We start from the raw sequence: 25,613 nt of genomic DNA on the forward strand, positions 1-25,613 counted from the left end.
CGTGAAGAAGAACAAGAAGTCCTGGAAGTGATGGTATGGCCCCCAAAGAGCCCTGATCTCAACAACATCGATTGTGTCTGGGATTACATGAAGAGACAAAAGGATGTGAGGAAGCCTACATCCACAGAAGATCTGTGGTTAGTTCTCCAAGATGTTTGGAACAACCTACCAGCCGAGTTCCTTCAAAAACTGTGTGCAAGTGTACCTAGAAGAATTGATGCTGTTTTGAAGGCAAAGGGTGGTCACACCAAATATTGATTTGATTTAGATTTCTCTTTTGTTCATTCACTGTATTTTGTTGATTGATGAAAATAAATGATTAACACTTCCATTTTTGAAAGCATTCTTTGTTTACAGCATTTTTTCACACCTGCCTAAAACTTTTGCACGGTACTGTATATATATGTGTGTATGTATATATATATATATATATATATATATATATATATATATATATATATATATATATATATATATACAGTGGGTATGGAAAGTATTCAGACCCCCTTCAATTTTTCACTCTTTGTTATATTGCAGCCATTTGCTAAAATCATTTAAATTAATTTTTTTCATCATTACACACAGTACCCCATATTGACAGACAAAAAAAAGAATTTTTGAAATTGTTGCAGATTTATTAAAAAAGAAAAACTGAAATATCACATGGTCCTAAGTATTCAGACCCTTTGCTCAGTATTTAGTAGAAGCACCCTTTTGAGCTAATACAGCCATGAGTCTTCTTGGGAAAGATGCAACAAGTTTTTCACACCTGGATTTGGGGATCCTCTGCCATTCCTCCTTGCAGATCCCCTCCAGTTCTGTCAGGTTGGATGGTAAACGTTGGTGGACAGCCATTTTTAGGTCTCTCCAGAGATGCTCAATTGGGTTTAAGTCAGGGCTCTGGCTGGGCCATTCAAGAACAGTCACAGAGTTGTTGTGAAGCCACTCCTTCGTCATTTTAGCTGTGTGCTTAGGGTCATTGTCTTGTTGGAAGGTAAACCTTCGGCCCAGTCTGAGGTCCTTAGCACTCTGGAGAAGGTTTTTGTCCATGATATCCCTGTACTTGGCCGCATTCATCTTTCCCTCGATTGCAACCAGTCGTCCTGTCCCTGCAGCTGAAAAACACCCCCACAGCATGATGCTGCCACCGCCATGCTTCACTGTGGGGACTGTATTGGACAAGTGATGAGCAGTGCCTGGTTGTCTCCACACATACCGCTTAGAATTAAGGCCAAAAAGTTCTATCTTGGTCTCATCAGACCAGAGAATCTTATTTCTCACCATCTCAGAGTCCTTCAGGTGTCTTTTAGCAAACTCCATGTGGGCTGTCATGTGTCTTGCACTGAGGAAAGGCTTCCGACAGGCCACTCTGCCATAAAGCCCTGACTGGTGGAGGGCTGCAGTGATGGTTGACTTTCTACAACTTTCTCCCATCTCCTGACTGCATCTCTGGAGCTCAGCCAAAGTGATCTTTGGGTTCTTCTTTACCTCTCTCACCAAGGCTCTTCTCCCCCGGTAGCTCAGCTTGGCCGGACGGCCAGCTCTAGGAAGGGTTCTGGTCATCCCAAACGTCTTCCATTTAAGGATTATGGAGGCCACTGTGCTCTTGGGAACCTTAAGTGCAGCAGAAATTTTTTTGTAACCTTGGCCAGATGTGTGCCTTGCCACAGTTCTGTCTCTGAGCTCTTCAGGCAGTTCCTTTGACCTCATGATTCTCATTTGCTCTTTCCTAATCAAGTCCAATCAGTATAATCAAACACAGCTGGATTCAAATGAAGGTGATCTCAAGGATGATCAGAAGAAATGGAAAGCACCTGAGTTAAATATATGAGTGTCACAGCAAAGGGTCTGAATACTTAGGACCATGTGATATTTCAGTTTTTCTTTTTTAATAAATCTGCAACAATTTCAAAAATTCTTTTTTTGTCTGTCAATATGGGGTGCTGTGTGTACATTAATGAGGAAAAAAATTAATTTAAATGATTTTAGCAAATGGCTGCAATATAACAAAGAGTGAAAAATTGAAGGGGGTCTGAATACTTTCCGTACCCACTGTATATATATATATATATATATATATATATATATATATATATAATATGTATGTATGTATGTATGTAAGTATATATATATATATATATATATATATATATATATATATATATATATATATATATATATATATATATATATGTATGTATGTAAGTATATATATATATATATATATATATATATATATATATATATATATATATATAGTTTGTCATTCCATTCCCACCAACTTTTGCACAAAGTAAACTTCAGTCCACCCCAAGTCATTAAAATTGCATCTTGCACTACAAATTATTAAATTGTGTCCCAGAACACTCTCTCATGGAGAACATGTCTCTACATATCGACAAAGAGTTGTGTAAATGAATAAAATCTTTAGTAGAGACTGTGCCATAGAGTTAAATGTACTGATAAGTAAACCTATACGTTATGGTGTTTCTTGGGAATTCAGCGTTCACAAAATGGCTGTGTGCCAAAAAGTGAAATTATTTGTAATTATTTTGAAATGACCTAAAATCAACAAACTAATTAAAGAAAATAATTCTTCATATTCCAAAACCCACAAAAGGAAAAAGAAGAATCATGGAAATACCTGAAAATGACAAAGGAGAAAACTTAGAAAGCGTTTCCATTGATAACATCATGATGCCAGAGAGTGTTGATTTGTTGCATATTAATTGGACATGCAAGTAAGAATTTCACTGTACTCTGTACACAACACTGCTACTACTACTATTAATGCTACAACTTCAAAAACACCTGAATACTTCAAATAGGACTAGGCCTAAAACTCAAAAACAAGCCTGAAAAGGGAAATGCTAAAAAAAAGGGCCCAAAACACCAAACTAACAAGTATTTTGATGTTTGATTAAGTTAAAAAGAATACAACAACAACATTTATTTATATAGCACATTTTCATACAAAAAGTAGCTCAAAGTGCTTTACATAATGAAGAAAAGAAAAATAAAAGACAAAATAAGAAATTAAAATAAGACAACATTAGTTAACATAGAAAAGGAGTAAGGTCCGATGGCCAGGGTGGACAGAAAAAAAAAAAAAAAAAAACTCCAGAAAGCTGGAGAAAAAAATAAAATCTGTAGGGGTTCCAGGCCACAAGACCGCCCAGTCCCCTCTGGGCATTCAACCTAACATAAATGAAATAGTCCACTTTGTAGTTAGGGTTCTCACGGAGTCACTTGATGCTGATGGTCATACAGACTTCTGGCTTTTAATCCATCCATCATTGTTGTAACATCATGGTGCTTTGGGTAGATGGTGGTGGCGCAAGCCACCACCAAAAGGACACCGGAAAAGGAAACAGAAGAGAGAGTAGGGGTTAGTACAGATTTTGAATGAATAGTTATTATAATTAATTGGATATACAGAGTATCAGAATAGAGTACAGAAATATTCCACATTTCAAACAATATTTAAAAAATTATTAAACTATAGGTAATAGATTTATAGGGTGAATTATTTTCATGTGTACTAATTACTTAGGTCAGGCAAAGAGCTTAGATGTTGATTTTAAGGTTACTTGTTTCTTTTGTGCTTGTTGTGAGTATTATAGTATTATTAGTTTGTCATGCAGTGGTTCATGAATAAAATTGATGAGCCACAGCATGAAGTTATGGGAAAGAGTAGTGGAAGCTAGGTTAAGAAGTAAGGTGATGTAGTGAGCAGCAGTATGGTTTCATGCCAAGAAAGAGCACCACAGATGCAATGTTTGCTCTGAGAATGTTGATGGAGAAGTATAGAGAAGGCCAGAATGAGTTGCATTGTGTCTTTGTGGACCTGGAGAAAACATATAACAGGGTGCCTCGAGAGGAGCTGTGGTATTGTATGAAGAAGTTGGGAGTGGCAGAGAAGTACTTAAGAGTTGTACAGGATATGTATGAGGGAAGTGTGACATTGGTGAGATCTGTGGTAGGAGTGGTGGATGCATTCAATGTGAAGGTGGGATTACATCAGGGATCGTCTCTTAGCCCTTTCTTATTTGCAATGGTGATGGACAGGTTGACAGACGAGATTAGACAGGAGTCCCCGTGGTCTATGATGTCTGCTGATGACATTGTGATCTGTAGCGATAGTAGGGAGCAGGTTGAGGATACCTTGGAGAGGTGTAGATATGCTCTGGAGATGAGAGGAATGAAGGTCAGTAGGAACAAGACAGAATACATGTATGTAAATGAGAGGGAGGTCAGTGGAATGGTGAGGATGCAAGGAGTAGAGTTGGCGAAGGTGGATGAGTTTAAATACTTGGGATCAACAGTACAGAGTAATGGGGATTGTGGAAGAGAGGTGAAAAAGAGAGTGCAGGGTGGGTGGAATGGGTGGAGAAGAGTGTCAGGAGTAATTTGCGACAGACGGGTATCAGTAAGAGTGAAGGGGAAGGTCTACAGGACAGTTGTGAGAATAGCTATGTTATATTTGTTTAAGAAGCTGGCACTTACCAGAAAGCAGGAGACAGGGCTGGAGGTAGCAGAGTTAAAGATGCTAAGATTTTCACTGGGTGTGATGAGGATGGACAGGATTAGAAATTAGTACATTAGAGGGTCAGTTCAGTTTGGACACTTGGTAGGCAAAGTCAGAGAGGCAAGATTGCATTGGTTTGGACATGTGCAGAGGAGAGATGCTGAGTATATTGGGAGAGGGATGTTAAGGATAGAGCTGCCAGGTGAGAGGAAAAGAGGAAGGTCTAAGAGGAGTTTTATGGATGTGGTGAGAGAGGACATGCAGGTGATAGGTGTAACAGAACAAGATGCAGAGAAGAGAAAGATATGGAAAAAGATGATCCACTGTGGCAACTCCTAATGGGAGCAGCCGAAAGAAGAAGAAGAAAAATTCATGCAGTGGTTCATGGGTTATATCTTAGACCTGATGTACCTGTTTCAGATTTATCTACCAAAAGAAATCTTTTAAAACCTCGATTTATTTTATAAAATCATGCATCTTGGTCATCAACCTCCCACAAGACTAACTGTCAGGATTTAAGGGTTGTCGCAATTGTAGAATCTATTTTCTGCCCTTTTTTACATATTTGGGTAGTTTCTGGTATGTAAATAAATATGTCCTTATTTTTGTTGTGTTCATCGCAGTAACATTCTGAATGGTGCTTTGGGTTGAAGCTGATACCATTTTGAGATGGAGTTCAAACATCACCTCACTCCTATTTAAGATGGCAACACAGTAACTTTGATGTCTATGTTTGTGAATATCGTATGAAACAAAAACTTTGCAAAGGTTTGCTCGTAAAACATTTCAGGGAGTCAAATCTTTGGTCTCTCTCTCTCTCTCTCTCTCTCTCTCTCTCTCTCTCTCTCTCTCTCTCTCTCTCTCTCTCTCTCTCTCTCTCTCTCTCTCTCTCTCTCTCTTTGTTCAGTTTTGTATTGATGACAAAAAAGAGTTCTGAACCAAGTAATGAAACAGTACTTGAAAAGCAGGTGTCAAATGCCAGGAAACACAAAAAAAAAAATGTTAGTCATTCACTTACGATGGGTTAATTTGAGGTAGCAATCAACATATCATGTGTCTCCTTTTGGAGATTTTGGGGTAAAACTAGAATACACAGAGAATAAACCATGAGAACACTGAAGGAAAGTTCATTAACTGAACATGGAATTCAAACCAGGACAAAAAGCAATGTATGACTTGATGCAGTTCTATCATAGGGACATTGTTCTTGTTGATTTATTCAAGAATGGCTGATTATTTTGGGTTGCATGAGTAAAGTTTTGTTTTTAAAGCAAAAATGTTTTCTTGTAATATAGTGCATTTAATTAACCATTATTTTGGAGTTAATAATATTTAAATTAGATCTCACAAAAATTTGGATAATTGTAGTAAACTATAAGCAGCATTATTCACATGTAAAAAGTATGTAGTGAACTTTTTACAGAATATATAATACTTTATTTCTCACACTATTAGATAAATGGAAATAGATGAAGATTAAACAGACTATGCAAAAAGCTATGTTGCCTATGTCATGTACAGAAAATATTATTATTATATTTTTATCAACATTTTTGTTTATGCATATCATGTCACAGATATTAGTGAAGTCGGTCAGGAGAGGAGGTGGTTTAGAAAAGGTAGCAAGGGTGGCGGCTTAAGGGAAAGCAACAATTTTACAGCTTGATGTTGCCTTTCTTCTTTAACACTTAATGCGACATTTCAGTTTTAAGTAAACTCATCAGGAAATTGTGAATAATATTTGTTAACTGAATGCAGTCAAATACAGAATTAACTCCATAACTACTCAATGTTTGCCCACCCAGCACCAATATATAACATAGACTGTTCTGTCATGTTGCTCTGTACAACAGACGATTGATGGTAAGGAAAATAAAATGTCAGTACATTATATTAGTATTTCCAGAGACAGAGAAGCTAAATGTAATTGCCAGAGTTGGCAATACATTAGATAGAATTAATACAGCAAGTGTGTCACTATAATGTACATAACTACAGTTCTGTTATACTGTACTTAACATAAAAGAGAATATTTGCAGTTTGTGACAGCAATTATATGGCACTATAAAAGCAACCAGTGGGGGCTGAGGGGTGATTTCAGAGCTTGCTGGTGTTAGGCTACCCAAAGCAGGGAGCCCTGGGCAACCACCCGCTTCACCTGTGTGTTAGATAAGCCTGACTATAAACTTATTTATTTAACCTTAAAGCAGTCACACATGCCTTGCACAATGCATAGGGCTATGAACAGTTTGAACAAATTAACTTTCATAAAGATTATTAATGCTGCCAAAAGTTTGGACCACCAGTCCTTATTGGGAACAGATTTTGTGTAAATAAAGATTAACATGAGTAGGTACCATTTCTTTTACATTGTTTCTTCTGCCACATGTAGGTGCTCCAGAGCTGTGGAGGTCCAGAACTTCCTCGCTCCATTCTTAGTCCTCTGCTGTCCAAAGATGCAGTTGACTTCTTGAGGGGGCACTTGACTCCAAAGGAGATGAACATTTATGAGATGCTGGGAGAAGCTTGGACATGTTCCAGGTGAAGGCTACTAAGCTTTTTATTTTGCTGGTATTGGTCAGCAATGTATATGAACAATCCAGTCAAACAATTTATTTTAATAAGTCTCTGATGTTGTTGAATACAATCTCAAACTTATACTATTATAGTAATCTCACACCTTGCAACATTCACAATCATTTAAAGTGTTTATTGGTTCAATTTTGTCCTATATTTCAATAATTTGGTGACATTAAAAATGAAATTACATTTTTTAAAAATAAGCTTTGTTTCCATTTTTTTAAAAACATATCATAACTTACCCTGCTCCAAATGGAGCCACCTAGCCCCTTTTCTACGGCCATGGTTTCTAGTGCAATAACTGTTCTAGAAGTAATAACTACAGTCCATAATGTATGCTTATTGGATTAGAATCAGTTTTAGTTTTAAAAAATCATAGTTTTAATAAATGACTTATGGATTGCATACTGCTTCACTAAATCTACGACTCTTACACAAACACTTGATTTTCTTCCATTCATCCAGTTTAAAGTCTTCTTATTCCAGTTCTCCCTTACAAATTAATTTTTCCTTTTTGGCTTTTCATAGAGCTGACTGGCCAAAAGATCACTTTGTTCCTCCCTATGTACCAAAGTTTCGGAATGGTTGGGAGCCACCACTAGAAAATTTCAGGGGTGTACCTTGGGAACTGGATGGGCAGAACATGTCAGAGACTGTGGCAGATCATCAGCAAGATGAGGTACAGTGGCAAGTAGAAGAGCTGAAAAATCTATAGTCAATAGGAGTGAGATGACAATGGAAAATGCCAACAAGTTTTCATCATTTCTTTTTTATTTCCTAACAGTCAGCCATCTTGCCTTACATCCCTTCAAATGGGTACGTATTCTGAGTGTAAATCGTAATGTGGAGACCTGTTACCAAAGATAAATAAGTTTGTTTATGAGCCAAACCTGTGTTGAAGGGACTCTCTACTAATTGTTATACTCAGTTCATCCATGGTCTAGAAGATATTGATATCAGTATGCTTTCATTTTCAGAGATAACAAATTGGATAACTTACTTTTAACATAAAATAATGACTCTGTTCTTTTTTGTCACCCACATGGCTACTGCAAAAAACAGTAATATTGTTAAACTGAAATTAATTATTCTTTAGTATATCATTTAGTGAACCTCATAACACAGAAAAACTTTTATTGCCTGTTTGTTCCTAGCCTCCCCATTATAAGTATTGACTTCTGTATCTGAGGAAAAAGCTTGTCTTATTTCTTCCTTAGAACATTACAAGGTTTCTACAAAATCTAAAAAAAAAAGATATTACTTTTTACACCAGTGTCTGCTTGCATGCCATACAAAGTATTTCTGAAGGAAAATTTTAAATTTACACTCTGGCTTGTAGTGTAGTTACAGAAAGATAAGATGTATATCTACATGTAAACATAAATGTTTCCTCAGTGTTTTTACTCTTATGTGATATACGTTTTCACTTTTCAACTTGTTTTGTCTGTCATATATTTTTGGATTGTTTAAAAATATTCCCAATTTATTTTCAATTCAGATATATAAAAAGAATGGATATAGAAATTAAATGAAGTCTACTATGTAGGTTTCAGTTTAATCACTGTCTTGAGAACTACTGAGATGCTTCAGTTTTCAGTTCAAATGTATTGGTACACTTATACTGTAAAAAATTGTTGTCTTGGATTTCTGAGAGTTTTGCTGGAACATATTTTCGTTTGTAAAGCACCTGAGTACTTTGGATATACTTTGGTTTCTTCCAGGATATCCTTATGCGTTCTGGATAACATAGAGTACTTCAGTTAGTATACATCTCATGAACAAGTGCTGTCACTGGGGATCATTTATTTTTGGACTCATTAGATTACCAGGTGCAGTCCTCAGCATAATTAATGCACTAGAGATTAGAGGCATAGATACTGTTGGGGTAGGAGGGGATTTGTGCAAGACAACCTTAATTCATTTCAGCCTGAGTGAATCATTTTGCTTGGCTCAGCCTTTAAAAGAGGATACCTATTTTGAAGGTAATCAAAAATTACCATTTGATTTAAAGAAGGCAAGTGTATTTTCTAAAACACCTTGATAAATCTTAGGAACATCGCACTCTCTTGTGTAAAGAGGAAGCTATATGATTCATTCTATTCATTTGGCTGAATAACTACTGACTATTCTGATTAGTTATCTATATTACAACTAATTATGTTTACTTCCAGTGCCATCAGGCTTGATAGTAGAAAGTTAGATTATCAGGCAAAGAGAGAGTTGTAAATCATATGGGCAGCAACACATTTTTAAGTGCAAAGTTAGAGGAGGTGTGTTCAGGATTGAAAAAAATGTATTACGGGATAGGCCTGTGGTTTCAAACAGAGAACCATAGTTATAGGACACATGTACTTGAGTTATGTAAGTTATGTAATAAAAAATAACACTGAACAGTTTAAATTTGCTGTATTCAAAGACAACAGGTTAATTCATAGAATGTAAATTAGTACAAATATCAATAAAAATGTGTAAAATTTAAATACTGTACAAGCATTAATAGAAATGAAAACTAAATTTTTTAATCCCTTTATAGATGTCAGTGGTTAGAAAGAATTGTAAAAAGAAAACAAAACAAAAAAAGAAAGCTGTTCAGTACAAGTCATTGGCGCTGACCTCCAAAGTGTGAGTAGATTGGCAAGATTTCCACACAGATTCTTAAATCTTGTCCGTCAGCATAATATCAGCATTGATACCATTTATAAGAATGCTAGAGAGCATTTGAACATTACAGCTATGTTGCATGTAAAGTCCACCAGACTGTTCTTGTCATGGTTTAAAGTGGCAACCAAACTCAGCAATAAAGGGATTTTTTTTTCCTTTAAGCATGGAAAGATGGTATTTTTTTGCCAAACAAAATTATATTCATTTATGCCATGATATACTTGTGTTTTCAGCAGTATTTCCCATCAAATATTTGCAATCAATATCTGATAAACATTTTTCCCAAAGTGCCTTTAATTGTAATTAACTCAATGAAAAAACAACTACACTTCACCCGTTAATTACAAAATGCAGCTGTTTGAATTACATTTTTAAAGTAATTAGTGTGATATTAAAAATAGTTAAAATGTTGATTTGCAAAAAAAAATATTTATCCATGCAAGTAATTTATAAAATATTTACAATCTTCTAGGAAAGTAAAGGTATTACAGAGCTTTTTTGTGCAGGCAGTTAATAAGCTGTACATTTCCATTTGTTTTAACAGTAAACCAAATAAACAATGATTATCTTTAATATATTTTTTGCTTCCCTGAGCTTATTGCTAAGTAATATATTTACTGATGGCTTCACTAGAAAACTTTTTTGTTTCAATTCACAACCAGACAACCAGTTGCATCCAAAAATCCCTCATTCACAGAATACAGCAGTATGCTGTATTTTTGAACGAGTTCTTTACAATCCATTATATAATTGTGATTATGTAGGGGCAGTATAGACAGACAGTACTTGTGCCTCACACATCCATTGTCATACGTGTGTATCCTGCATGCGGTCATTGCCTGTGTTTGCTTATCCTTTAGTGTCTGCGTAGGTTTTTCTCAAGGTACTTTGTCATTCCACCAAAATCCCCAAAGACTCACATGCTAGGTTAATTGGTTATTCTAAACTGGCATGTGTGAGTGTGGCGGTATTTGGTCCAGCAATGTTTTGCACCTAATACTGCCAGGATAGTCTAAACTACTGAATTTATTAAGCGGAAATGATGTCATGTCATTACATGTTAGTGTATTATTTGCCTATTAATTTGCACAACTTTTGAAGAGTGTATCCTATCAAGTGACTTGGCTTGAAAATGTACCCTCTCTATTTGTAGTATTTGAGTATTAGTTATTAATTTGCACTTTACAGTCATATGATTTTCTATTTGGAATCAATGTTGTATAATAATCATTAAGCACAGATTAAATTAGCACAATTTACAAAAGACAGACATAATATTCCAATATTTCTGTACTCCTCATTCATCTATTCTCTTGAAATAAAGAACTACCCATCTCATTTCCCTTCCCTTTTTCATCAACTTAGAAGCACATCCTAGGAACAGATACTAGGAAGGAACAAATAGGAGTAAAACATAACAAATAAACATTCACAAAGAACTTCCTATCATAAACATAAGTAGGAAGATAAAGAACTGAAACATGTCAAAGCAGTACGTTCAATTGTTCAAAGTTAGGGTGAAGCAAATTAAAAAATGCATTAATAAACAAAGGATTTCTACAAGCAGGTTATTATAAAGCTAGGCAGACATCAATAATGTAGCGTCAGCAGATGTATAAGCTTTTTTCTGTAGCTCAGAAAGGGCAAATGCCAAAAATACCAAGAAGGAAACAGAGCTGGCAACAGAGAGCAGTATCAAAGGCCATTTTATAGAATTTCAGAGGAGAAATGTATAATCTGTGAATGAGTCTGAATTGGGTTAGGATTTTTGGGTGTTAGAAGTATATTCTACAACACAGCAGCCAATCATATATCTGTTTTATTATCGGATCAGATATTGAGTTGTGTTGTCAAAATTATAAATTGTTTAAACAATATTTGAACAAGTGTTTTTCCTAACCTGCCTATCTGTTTTCTGAAATCAATTAAATCAGCCCAAGGTTTCATGGTATAATAGCATTTCCCTACAGCATCACACAGCAAGACTTTAAAAATCACATAAGTTGAAATTACACTATTTTAAACAATCATTCACAATAAGACTATGTGGAAAGCTTTAGCCAGTAACCCTTTAATTCAGTACATATGCGTATTCGAGAGGAAGTGTAAAGGAAACACACTTAAATATGCATAGAATATGGAAACTCCACACAGACAATGACCATGCTTGAAATTCAAATGCAGCAGTAATAAACACTGTCTTTTTCTGATTTGCAGCTATGCACAAAAGAAAACAAAAGGTAATGTTTTGATCAGCCCTTGAACAACCTGGGTGTGCTGCATTATATTAGTCTGTTACCCATTACCACTATAACAACAATAATGTTCTTCAAAACAAAAAAGAAAATGTTTCCAAATAATAACAATATTGTGCTTAGATACACAATTTCATATTAATAATACTATCAAGTATTGTTTCTTTTTTTTACAATAATAACAAGATGTGTTCTTACTACTGGACTGTGCATATTAGAAAAGGATAAAACAATATACATTAATATTTATTGAAGTACAGAACATAAACATTATTCTGTCCGATCAAGCATACTAAAACATTGCCCATAGTATGGTAAGTCACCAGGTTAAAACTCTGATGCATAACCTATTTATGAAGAACTTGTTTGTGTACATTTTTATGGTGTATTTAGCAACAGTGTTACTGCCATCTAAATGAATGTATTTTAGGCTTTCATCTTGTAGCGTGCCTTTGAATATCTTGAAGGATACTATTAAATAAAATTTTTTATTATTACTGCTTTTTTCAACTATCAATATTTTGTTTTTTTCTTGTGTGGACATAGGCATGAAAAATGCACAACATGGTCTCAAACTACCAAATAATAATAGTTTAATATCAATAAATATCTGACCAGTGTACAACCTAAATTTTGTTATTTAAAAAAAAATTGTTGCTGCACTGCAACTGAGATTCAAACATACCGGTAGGTCTTTTCTGGTAGAGCTTAAGTGCTCCAAATGCTGCACTATTTCAAGTTTTAATACTCTACTTGGTGGCTTTTAAACCTAAACATGTATTGAAATTTCTGGATGCAAGTATAAAGTGATAAGGTAATATCTTATAATTTACTCAGATTAATTTAAAATTAAAGGATCAGAGACAGAACTTGTGGCAAAAGCCACTTTCATGACAAATTAAGACTTTTAAATAATTTTTCAATGTGCCCCTTCGGATATAGTTCAAGCAGCAATGTTTTCCCTTAATTTTGCATGATATTATTTTGCCAGACAAAAGGGGAAACAAGTTAATTTCAAATACAATAATCTGATCTTTCCGATTTCTTGAAATTCCAGGTTTTACTAAGAAGGCCAAGTATTTGTCATTCAAGCAGTATGCTTTTATTCAGTATATTTTCTCTATTTATCTAAACCTCCTTCAAACCCAGCAGGTTAAAGAGTTTGTAACACAAATGCAGATGTAAAAAATATGTACTGTATGCTTTAGCATTTACCATTAGGTAAAGTAAGGTTTTAACATTTCCTCAATAAAGTTTTCACTCCCAGTTATAAAATAAAACGGCCACTCTTAATTCTTCACCCGGTCAAAGTCCAATAGATGTTGTTTTTTTTTTTTTTTATACTTTACCTTTGTGTATCATCTATTTATTCTCTTTGTTCTTCTTCCATATCCTTTTCACCACAGGCACAGCAATACAGCACACAAAATATTCATAAAATAAAGGATTTTTATTCTTCCCAAAAGCACCTTTCCAACAATCTCTCCAACAATTAGCCACAGTAATGCAATAAAGCAACAATAAATCAGCAAATCTTTCTCCTTCTGTCCTCCAGTTTAGTGTTGCCCACTGCCATTCAACTCTTACTCATCTACGTGTAGCAATGTGATTCCTTTTTAAGCCGGAACAGAGAATGCTTCCGGTGTCATGCTTTATGTTCCAGGAAACACTTATGGGCCATAAAGAAAGTAGGGAGGTCCTCCCGCAACAGTGCCTTCTGTCAGCTAGTAGGGACTCTTGCAGGACTCTATCACCCAAGCACCCTTGCAATTGTCCTGCATGGGGGATGGAACCTCTCTCTACTCTTGGCTTCTGCTTGTCTGTTTATTAATTCACACCAGCCGAGTACAAAAGTATTTTCCTGTCCCGCCAACCACTTTGTCTGCATCATCAAACTGGCCTATCGTGACGTCCAGGTAATATATTTTCTCTGTCTCATCCAGGATGTTCATTCTGCTCCTACAATATATATAAATATATATATCAACACATGATAAACCAGCTGAAGGAAATCATAACATAAACTTCATCACGTTAGCAGTAATGCAAAGACAATAAAAACTCCAGCAGACATACATCCTGAAGAAAATAATGCTTGAAAGGTTCCATGGTCTTTAGGAATGGAAAAAGTCAAAATCGAAGTCAACTGGCTACCCATTCCCTACATGGACATTCTACATGACACTCCAGCACATACAACCTGTAATAGTAAGTCCACCATAACAGTCAAATGTTGTGTCTTTTTTCATTATTGCCATTTTGTCCCCCCATGCTGTTGTATTCATGCAGATTGTTATCTCTTGCACCACACAGATATTACCAAAGAGCTAACTGAATTATTAGTTACGTCTGAAAAACGGAGCTTATACAAACAGGGATCTGTGCTTTATAAGTAAATGCACAGATGTTGTTTTTTAAGATCAGCTACTAAAAAAGTGATAAAAAAAATTGATCCAGAAGAGAATTTTACTCTGTTGTTTATTTCAGTTTTGATGCAGTTATTGATTATGTTTCTTACAAGTGTTTAGAAACAAATGTGATTTTCTGAGTCTGATGAATGCTTCTTAGGATGCCGGTTCCTTTAGGGCATATTCAAACATGCACACCAGGGCTAATTTGGAATGGCCAGTTAATCTAACCTAACTGGTCTGGTAATGCAGAGAGGGGCAGAACTCAAAACCCAAGAATTATAATCCAGTATTTAGAATTAAATGCAGTGTGAAAAGTAAATGGCTTGTTTTTAGAGTTTTTTATTTGAAACACAAATTGAAGAACTTTTTTCTATATTTTTATCAACTTTCTATTAAAGAGATGAAAAGCTGAACATTTCTGGAAATGTATATCATATAAACATGTTTTGTCTAAATATAACAAAATATACAATTCAAGTAACACTTACCTGGAAGAAAACAGAATAAAACAGGACATACAAAAAACAAAGAAATCTTCCCACTGCCAATCACTTTACAACCCAAACCTGGACACTGCAAAATTGCAAACTGGTTGACAATATAAGGAAATCCGATCTCTGATATGGAAGAGGCAGAGGTCCAGTTCTTAGTATTTGCTTTAGAAGATTCAATGATTCTCTTGACAGAAAATACCAGAGGCAAACATTTGTTAAAGGAGGATTTCCAAAGGTTCAAAGATAAACAGTCAATCTGTCTCTAGCAAGAAGCAAGGGCCAGTTTGCCATTTTATTCTCCTAGTTTATTGCAGTTATCACTTACTCAGTGTTTGTTCCTCTTTTAAACTATTAAATAATAATTCAGTGAAAAAATATTTATAGGTGTTTTTATAAGCACAGCTGAGGGTTATCAGCTTTTGAGTGAAACCTAATATTGTTCTGCTAATTAAATTCTCCTACTTGCAAACAGTACATCAATACATCAAAAATAGAGTACTTTTATTTCAGTACTGTGACCATTAACCCCAATCCAACACACACACACACATACTATATATATATATATACACAAATATATAAAGAGGAGAATATTGATGATCCAGCTGAAACAAAATAGGTTTGCCTAAAGTAAAGTTAAACAAATTAGGTCATTCACTTTTTAAAAAAAATGGTGAAAATTGTATTTTAACCAAGCATTTTTGATTTACATAATGCAAAGTGAAAGTGTTATAGAACTCAATTGAATATGCACAAAAGAGACCGCACTATGATTTGGGTGTTGGAAAGGGCAATGTCTGGCAGCAAAAAAAAAAAAATAACAAATTAGTCTGATTTATGGCATCTTCTTAGATTTTTTTTCTCTTGCAAAAATCTGATCCTACATACAAATGTTACTTACAGATATAGATTCTGTGAAGTAATATGTGATGAACTATAACAGATCAAAATACAGATGACAAGCCAAAAAAAATATAATTATATGATAAAATTAGCCATCAAATGCACAGTTACAATTGAAAAGATAAACTTAACTCTGCCTGCTATGTGTATGAATTATACTGTACTTGACATGATATGTATAAAAAAACAGTATGGAAAATGGAGGTACTGCATTTTTGAAAAGTGTACAATATTCATATACTGTATACGGCCATATACAGTATGATGCATGCATTGTGTTTTAGTGATCAAAAAACCTTCATGAATCACATATTGCACTGAAGTAGGCTTTTTGCTGCCTTTCCTTCATGCAAATATTCCATACACTGAAACATGTCAAGCACTGAAACATCCCTCTATGACTGTTCTTTTCCCAATAAAATACTGAAAGAATGACATTGGGTCTCATTTCACCTTATGTGAAATGTTTTTCTCCTACTGCCTTTTAGCTTCCCTAATATCTTTCTTAATGTTTGCTCTCATGTTCTCATATGCCCTACAGTTGGCATTAGAGTATCAGTCTCATACAGCCGTTTTGTCTTTTGCAGCCCCTTTTTAATCTCTTTATTAATCCACTGTGTATTTTTTAATCTCTTAGTAATGCATTATATGTAAAATGTCTTGAATCTCATTAAACAATCCTCGACTAACCTACTCATACACCTCAACACATTGGTGCTCCTCTGGTTCAAATATAACCTGTCAAAGCAAAACATTTGTTTCAAAAAGAGTCCCAATGCCTCATTAAACTAGTCCTTTCTATACTACTTCAAGATTAAGCCATGTGTTAAGCCTTCTAATCTCCTCAGTCTTACTTGGACTGCACAGGTGGAACTTCAGAGAACTACCTTGACAGTTTTGCTCTTTAGCTTGGTACCTAATTCTTTAAATTTGGATTGCAGAGCTGACTGCCTGCTCTTACGTATGTCATTTTTTCCATTATTGACAATGACTACTGAATACTTCCTCGCTCCAGCCAAAAGTCTGTCCACCCTTATAGGCTTCCCACCTGTATACCTGGAAGGCAACACACTTTTCAAGACTCTGTCTCTGAAACAAACCTGCATTTCAATTCCCCTAATGACTGATTCCTTTGCTCTCTTCTTGGTTACTGGAACAAACCTGCATTTCAATTCCCCTAATGACTGATTCCTTTGCTCTCTTCTTGGTTACTGGTTTTGAGGTGGCCTGTTGAGGTTTGTGATGCTTGTTCACCAGCTCAGAGTTTTTAGAGTCACTGTCCAGCTCCAAAAGTCCTGCATCCTTTCCCTTCCACTTACATCTTACATTGACCCACCTGTCTGGCCTCTAGTCTCATCACGCACCACCTTAGTGGTATACACCATCTCAATTACATTTACATTTTTTATTTGACTGATTTTTATTTGAAACAGAAATCCAAGGTGACTTAAAACATTTGGGATACAGTTGTTAAATTTCTTTTTTAGTTTTTCCTTTTGTCACTCAGGCAGGTGAAATGACTTACTCATGATTACACAGTGTCAGTAGCAGGATTACAAGTCCAAAGCCTTAACCTCTACACCATACCCCCTGCCTCTCCATAAAGGGTACCAGGGCCAGATCCACCAGTACTTAACATTCATCATCACACCTTCATTTTCCAGGTTCATAATCTTCACTCTTTCTAAAACTCTTTTCACCTCCAAAACACTCTGTACATACTGTTTCTTCAGAATAACACCTACCCCATTTCTCCTCCCATCCACACCATGATAGAATAATTTGAATCCACCACCAATCCATTTGGCCTTACTCCCCTTCCATTTAGTCTCTTGCACGCACACTACATTAACCATCCTTCTCTCCATCACATCAGCGAACTCTCTCCCCTTACCAGTCACACTGCCAACATTCAAAGTATTGTTATCCGAATATTGATCTGGTAAAATTTTACATCGGATACCATTTCCTGACGTAACCCTCCCCATTTATCTAGGCTTGGGACCAGCATGAATAAACACACTGGTTTGTGCTTTCCCTGTGGCTGGGTTTTTCTCATTTCTGTGCATACTAAAGTATATTCATAACATCCAGTATGATTGTATGCAATGATATCCAATAAATTTTCATGTAGATATATTTTCGAACCTGCTGTGTGCCTTTCTTTGAAATTATTAAACTTTTCCTTGTCTATTCTCCTAACACTGTGTCTCTTATTATTTCCTAATTTTCAAACTGTCTGCCTATGCATTCATCATTTCTACTCTTTCCTATTAATGAACACTTACAATATCACCCTCTTACTAGTGCTAAAATTCCTGAGCACTAAGAACTATTATATAATACCATACCATTTTGTAAGCCCTCTTAATCCAGACCAGGATCGCATATGGAATTACTGGCGCCTATAAGAACTGTTATATCAAGTAAAACTTTTTAGAATATGAAACCCTCTTAATCTTAAACTTTGGTTACTTTTAAATTATGCCTGAAAGCCTATATTTTTGCCTTCGCTTTTTAAATTTGTACATTTACACTATATATTGGTGTATATTTGGAAACTGTATAGCACTTTGACCAGCTTCTGTTGTTTTAAATGTACTCTATAAATAAAATTGACTTGTCTAGGCCTGATCCAGACAGTGGTCAAGGGGGAGGGACAGGGGGAGGAACATGTTGGAGGGCTGGAGCTTATAAGAACTGTTATTTCAAGTAAACATTTTTACATAATACTTCCTTCTTACTAAGAAAACTGACTTGCTGAATTCTTGCTGTATCCATTGGTTGTTATTTACTTACCAGTTTCTACTGCTACTGCCCCATCTTGGTGCTCCCTAACTAAATGCATATTTACATGCCATGGAACCCCTCTTTTCACTGTACCAGAGTTATCACCTACACCAGGGTCTCAAACTCAAATTGGCTTCGGGCCACTGCTGGTATTGTCATGTCATACAGGGACCACGTGAATGTTTAAGTACAACAAGAGATAGTAATATTCTTTAAATCTATTTTTATTTCCATTACTAACATATTTTTTCAAAACGCAAACTGTACTCTACTTTTAAATGTGCAATTTGTTTTTCATTAAATTAACTTAAATAAATTAACAAAACTTTATATTAACCTAACACATGCAATACCTGAACTTATATTATATTTCTGTCCAGAAATCTGGCAGCATTTCTGCTCACACAGCCTTGCCACATTTGCTCAAATGGAGTTTACAGTGGAAACTCTTGAGTACAGCTTCAAGATTAGCAACAGTAAACCTACATCTGTACATGTATTTATTAAAGTTCATAGTTGAGAAAAGTTTCTTACGCAGATATGTGCTTTCAAAAAGGCACATTACCTGACTGAACATTTTGGACAGTTCTTAAAAGGATGGAGGTAATTCTGTCAGAAACTGCCCAGTCAAGTCTGCTTTTCCCTGTACCTCTCTGAACTTAGATTTTAGCTCATTATTGCACTGCAGGTTTCAATAGCAGATGTATATGTATCACTCCTGAATGCTGTGCCATCCTCCACAAGAGATCTATATGTTGGGAAATGAGTGAGATTTTTGGAAAAAACCTGTGTTTTCCATAATTGCAATTTTGTGGTGAAGGCTTTCACACTTTCATAAGCTGCTGTGATAAGCTGATCAGGGCCCTGGAGCTTTAAGTTAAGTATGTTCAGCTCCTGTGTAATATCCACTAAAAAAGCAAGGTCCATGACCCATTGTGGATCTTTCAACTCAGGAACATCCATTCTGCCATCTGCTGTGAAATTTTTGACCTTCACAAAAAATCTCTTCCGGATATTTCCCATGCTGAGCCAGCGCACCTCAGTAAAGTAAAGTACTTCTAAAAAGGCTCTGAACTGGTGATGCTGTAAACTCCTTGACCTGATGTAATTAATACATTTTAGAACAACAGACATGACATGTTCAAACTTTTAGCATTTGCTGCACAGTGCTTGTTGATGAATAATGCAGTGTAATTCTTCTAATTTTTTTTGAACTAATGCTACCAGTCCATTTTGTTTACCTGTCATGGACGGAGCTCCATCTGTGGTGATGCCTACCTGTTTGTTCCATGCCAAACCAGCACTCTCAATCGCGTCACACAGAAGCTGATATATACACTGCATCCGGAAAGTATTCACAGCGCATCACTTTTTCCACCTTTTGTTATGTTACAGCCTTATTCCAAAATGAATTAAATTCATTTTTTTCCTTAGAATTCTGCACACAACACCCCATAATGACAACGTGAAAAAAGTTTACTTGAGGTTTTTGCAAATTTATTAAAAATAAAAAAACTGAGAAGGCACATGTACATAAGTATTCACAGCCTTTGCTCGATACTTTGTCGATGCACTTGGCAGCAATTACAGCCTCAAGTCTTTTTGAATATGATGCCACAAGCTTGGCACACCTATCCTTGGCCAGTTTCGCCCATTCCTCTTTGCAGCACCTCTCAAACTCCATCAGGTTGGATGGGAAGCGTCGGTGCACAGCCATTTTAAGATCTCTCCAGAGATGTTCAATCGGATTCAAGTCTGGGCTCTGGCTGGGCCACTCAAGGACATTCACAGAGTTGACCTGAAGCCACTCCTTTAATATCTTGGCTGTGTGCTTAGGGTCGTTGTCCTGCTGAAAGATGAACCGTCGCCCCAGTCTGAGGTCAAGAGCGCTCTGGAGCAGGTTTTCATCCAGGATGTCTCTGTACATTGCTGCAGTCATCTTTCCCTTTATCCTGACTAGTCTCCCAGTTCCTGCCGCTGAAAAACATCCCCACAGCATGATGCTGCCACCACCATGCTTAACTGTAGGGATGGTATTGGCCTGGTGATGAGCGGTGCCTGGTTTCCTCCAAACGTGACGCCTGGTATTCACACCAAAGAGTTCAATCTTTGTCTCATCAGACCAGAGAATTTTCTTTCTCATGGTCTGAGAGTCCTTCAGGTGCCTTTTGGCAAACTCCAGGCGGGCTGCCATGTGCCTTTTACTAAGGAGTGGCTTCCGTCTGGCCACTCTACCATACAGGCCTGATTGGTGGATTGCTGCAGAGATGGTTGTCCTTCTGGAAGGTTCTCCTCTCTCTACAGAGGACCTCTGGAGCTCTGACAGAGTGACCATGGGGTTCTTGGTCACCTCCCTGACTAAGGCCCTTCTCCCCCGATCGCTCAGTTTAGATGGCCGGCCAGCTCTAGGAAGAGTCCTGGTGGTTTCGAACTTCTTCCACTTACGGATGATGGAGGCCACTGTGCTCATTGGGACCTTCAAAGCAGGAGAAATTTTTCTGTAGCCTTCCCCAGATTTGAGCCTCGAGACAATCCTGTCTCGGAGGTCTACAGACAATTCCTTTGACATCATGCTTGGTTTGTGCTCTGACATGAACTGTCAACTGTAGGAACCTTATATAGACAGGTGTATGCCTTTCCAAATCATGTCCAACCAACTGAATTTACCACAGGTGGACTCCAATTAAGCTGCAGAAACATCTCAAGGATGATCAGGGGAAACAGGATGCACCTCAGCTCAATTTCGAGCTTCATGGCAAAGGCTGTGAATACTTATGTACATGTGTTTTCTCAATTTTTTTTTATTTTTAATAAATTTGCAAAAATCTCGAGTAAACTTTTTTCACGTTGTTATTATGGGGTGTTGTGTATAGAATTCTGAGTAAAAAAATGAATTTAATCCATTTTGGAATAAGGCTGTAACATAACAAAATGTGGAAAAAGTGATGCGCTGTGAATACTTTCCGGATGCACTGTATCATTGCCTGTGGTACGGCCATGCATCGGACATAAACTTAGCAATTCTTCAGTCACATGAAAGTGGGAATTAAAACCCCTAATGAAAATCACTAGTTGAGGAGTGTCAGTTTTGTTGGTGCTTTCATCAAGCGCCATGGAGTATGCAGTAAAAATTTTAGCTTTCTTGCGTAACTGATCATAAATGTCAATTGATAACTTACCTATTCACTCTGCCATGGTGTTTGCTGATAAGGAGATATTTTTGAACAAGCCGTCTTTTCTGGACACAATATTTCAGAGACTTTTAACATTCAGTTCTTAAGAAACTGCCCTTCAGTGAATGGCTTTCCTGCCTTAGCAATTAACTCACTTACCACATAACTTGCTTCCACCACTCTATCAGCATCCTTCTTTGCTTTGCAAAAAAGACTGTAATTTCAGGCCTTTGTGTAGCTGCGTAGATAGTTTTTCCCTCTCTTCTCCTTGATACTTATTATACTGTTCTCCATGTTTAGTTGAATAATGGCGTTTGAGATTATATTCCTTCAAAACAGCCACTTTTTCTTTGTATATAAGACAGGTGGCATTTCCACTGAATTCCACAAAAAAACCCCTGAAATTTCCATCTTTCTTGAAATTGTCTGTGTTCAGCATCCACCTTCCTTTTTGGTTTGAATTCCAAAAAAAATTAACTTGCTTTCTTTTCATCAAAAACTGCACATTTGTACCAAATGACAACTGAAAGATTTAGGGTAATTTGAAATTATTTTTTAATTTAAAATTATTACTTTTAAACTAGTTTGAAATTAAACAAGTTAATGAAGGAAGTAGGTGAAAATAGTTAAATAGATTTACCATTCGCAGGCCGGATTGCATTATTTTGTTGACGTCATATACGGGCCGGTAGGAAGGGGACGGGGGGCTGGAAATGGCCCGCGGGCCAGGAGTTTGAGACCCCTGACCTACACTGTACTTAAAATAAATAGAGCATAATATGCATATGCCGTCACTTTCTACTAGAGCTGGTGCTTTCCTGTACAATTGCTATATTGTGCTCTATCCAATTATTCCTTATATACTGTACATTAACTTCTTCCCAGTAAGGAATCACAGTTACTCATAACTATTTTTTTCTGTTATGCTGGTTATTTACTCCTGGACTTGAAAGTGTCTATAACTGTTTTCTCCTCTTTCTGCCCTGCCCAGTATCCTGCAGTTACTACAGGTTTCAGTACAAGTACCTTCTCCAAACACTCAGGGGAAGAAATATTTTAAAAAACCTTTCCAAAAGTTAAAAAAAAAAAGCTGTAAAAATTTCAACATGGCTCTTCAGCAACAACCAAAAACCAAACATTTTAGGCACAAAAATTGTGTTTTAACTGTTTTTCACAGAGCATTAACACAAAAACACTCTGCACTCCTTTAACTTCAACTTGTATTTCAACTTGCAAAGATTATAGCAGCACATCAGTACATCAGTCTCTGTACCAAGCTATGATACATTTCTTTATTTATTTTTTTACAGTTTTGATGCAACAAGATTAAGTGACTTGTTGAGAGTCCCTTACTAAGTTACAGGCAGGGATAAAACTAGCCTTAGGCCTCAAGGGCATATAACAATTTAACAGGTTATGGTGGCTTGAATAAGACTGAATAGCTTTTAACAATTAGCTTGTCACAGTGATTAATAACTGTTATTGATTTCTTTATATTCCTAATTCAGTGTCTTTTCCTTACCTTTATTTGTTAATGTTGAAACAAAGCAATAGGCCATCAAATGGATGCTTTCATGGACCTGCCTATTTTAATGTGGAATATGGCAACCTTATGGATTTTCAGTTCTGTTGAAGCTTGCATAATTCATGGAAGCCTGTAACTGTGTTAAGGCCCTCCAAAAAGACATAATGCTATTTTTGTTCAGTTCTTAAGAACAATTCAGAAAACAAACAGCATGTGACTCAGACAAGACTCATTACTTTTTTGTTTTTTTCTTTTCTTCTTTTTTAACAGTAATATATTCCTGTTAAAGCACTAACAATACTTCATTTAGGCAATTAACCTGAATCAGTCGACTTAATTTTGTTGCAGCTTTCAAATTAAAGTTCTTGTTTCCAAAGAGAGATGCATCACTTTTGAAAAATGGATGTTAACATTCAATTAGGTAATGAAGCCTGGCATATTCACAGTAACTGATATCCGGATATCTGTAGTGTATAGTAGGACATGTATTTCTCAGAGGGTCACAAGTTCACACTGTTGTGATACCATTAGCTGAATCAAGAATTTGGCATAGTTAATAGTACTGTTTGAGTGTAGCACTTACCTAGCTACTGTACATAACCATTATAGAAAGTCAAAATTCCAGGGCTGCATGAACACAACAGCTCTGGTGTAAACAGCATACAAGAGACACTGCATTTGCGGTCGTTATTTCTTTGAATAATTTAGCATTCAGATACATTATTTATTGAGCTAGAATAAATGCTTCCAAGTTTTTTTAGCTGTTCATGTTACATTAAGTGTATTGAAAGTCCTTGTACAGCACACCTGAGAGGCCCAGATGAAAAATGTGTCTCTATGCTTGTGTCTTAGCTCTCTTCTGTTCTTTATAGTACAGTATACACAATGTAATACAATTGTAAAATTATATCACTGGGAAGCATGAAAACTGATTTTGTCTCAGTTTGATGGGTAAGAGAGTGTTCTAATATCCTCTCAGTTAACAACAAAAAAAAATCTTAATTCTGTTACTGTGATTTCAGCTTGCCTGAATGTAAGGGCTGAAATAAAGACAAATAATTTCAAACCTTTTCATGGTTAACAAGATCATGAACTGTAACTAACAACTATATAAAACAATTAATCATTTTTGGGAAAATAAGTTACAAATAAAACCTTTCAATTACAGAGTTACATACTATATGTGTGCATACCCTTCAGTTAACACTTCCTGGAAGTACCTTTGTTTAAATATAGAATGAATTTTCTAGAGCTCTATCAGCATAGAACAATTAGATATGCAATTTTATCCAACACCTCATTGCAGAAAAGTTCATGCTTTGGGGATCAGCGGTATACATCGTCCTTAGACGAGTCTACATATTTTCTATAGAGCTGAGGCTTAGGCTCTGACAAGGCTGCTTCAGGACATTGACCATTCTTTTATTAAGCCATTCTTCTGTTACGTTGGACATGTTTTTCAGACTGTTATATTTTTAATAGGTTAAGCTATTCAGTAAGACATTTCCTTCATTATAGTGATTTATAGAATATGTCATTTTGCAAAATATGTTCATGCTTGGACGTTATTTTCTTCAAGAAATTACCTAATTTTTCTACCTTATACAATGGCTCAGATATGTTGAAAATAAGCAAAATAGTTGAGCAAGGTGGGGCCAGGTACTATCATATATTCTTACAGTTCTTTTAAGGTAGCCATTGGCCCCTGGGAAGCCTCCCTGATGATCATTGCTTTTTGACCAATTATCAGTTTTTACAAAGATATTTTGACCTTTGCTGCTATTTCCTATTGGTGCCATATTCTTCCTCTTCTTGATAATGACCTTCATAGTATTCTGTGACATATGTTACCTTTTATTTTAATCCTTCTTCTCATTAGTGCCTTTTAGTAATAAAATCTTTTGTTAACTTCTGGTGGACTATTGTTATCTGTGCATTATTCAACCAAGAAACCTTCTGGAAATCTTAAAGGAGCAATTAATTATAATAACATTAGTTGATGTCAGGTGAAGGAAAATTTACCTTGGTACATGATCTGGAATGTAACTGGTTAAATCAAAATATAGTTGTAGTCAATTTATAAAAGGTGTGCACAATTATGCAACTAAAGCAATTATGTTTTTTTCCTTAACATATTTAATTTTTAACTTAAATAATGCTTGCTAAAAGATCTTATTAAAGGGGAAAATAGGCGTGACGTGATTTATTTTATTTTGTAATGTTTAACATCAACAGGCCCAGATCTTAGTATGATTGTGTCAACTTTTTATATTCACTCAGTGTGAAGCCTTTC

The 25,613-nt window shown here is 35.9% G+C and overlaps 1 protein-coding gene across 1 annotated transcript in view; it reads left to right on the forward strand.

The window, feature by feature from the left end:
• The window catches only part of eps8l2 (EPS8 like 2), a 247,269-nt gene that overhangs the window by 215,292 nt on the left and 6,364 nt on the right, over positions 1 to 25,613 (forward strand). The window contains exons 15-17 of the mRNA XM_051922048.1: positions 6,921 to 7,069; positions 7,637 to 7,787; positions 7,893 to 7,924. Coding sequence (XP_051778008.1) covers positions 6,921 to 7,069; positions 7,637 to 7,787; positions 7,893 to 7,924 — 332 coding nt within the window. The remainder of the gene's footprint in view (positions 1 to 6,920; positions 7,070 to 7,636; positions 7,788 to 7,892; positions 7,925 to 25,613) is intronic.

The sequence above is a fragment of the Erpetoichthys calabaricus genome, chromosome 2 (assembly GCF_900747795.2).
Source record: "Erpetoichthys calabaricus chromosome 2, fErpCal1.3, whole genome shotgun sequence".
NCBI classification, from domain to species: domain Eukaryota; kingdom Metazoa; phylum Chordata; class Cladistia; order Polypteriformes; family Polypteridae; genus Erpetoichthys; species Erpetoichthys calabaricus.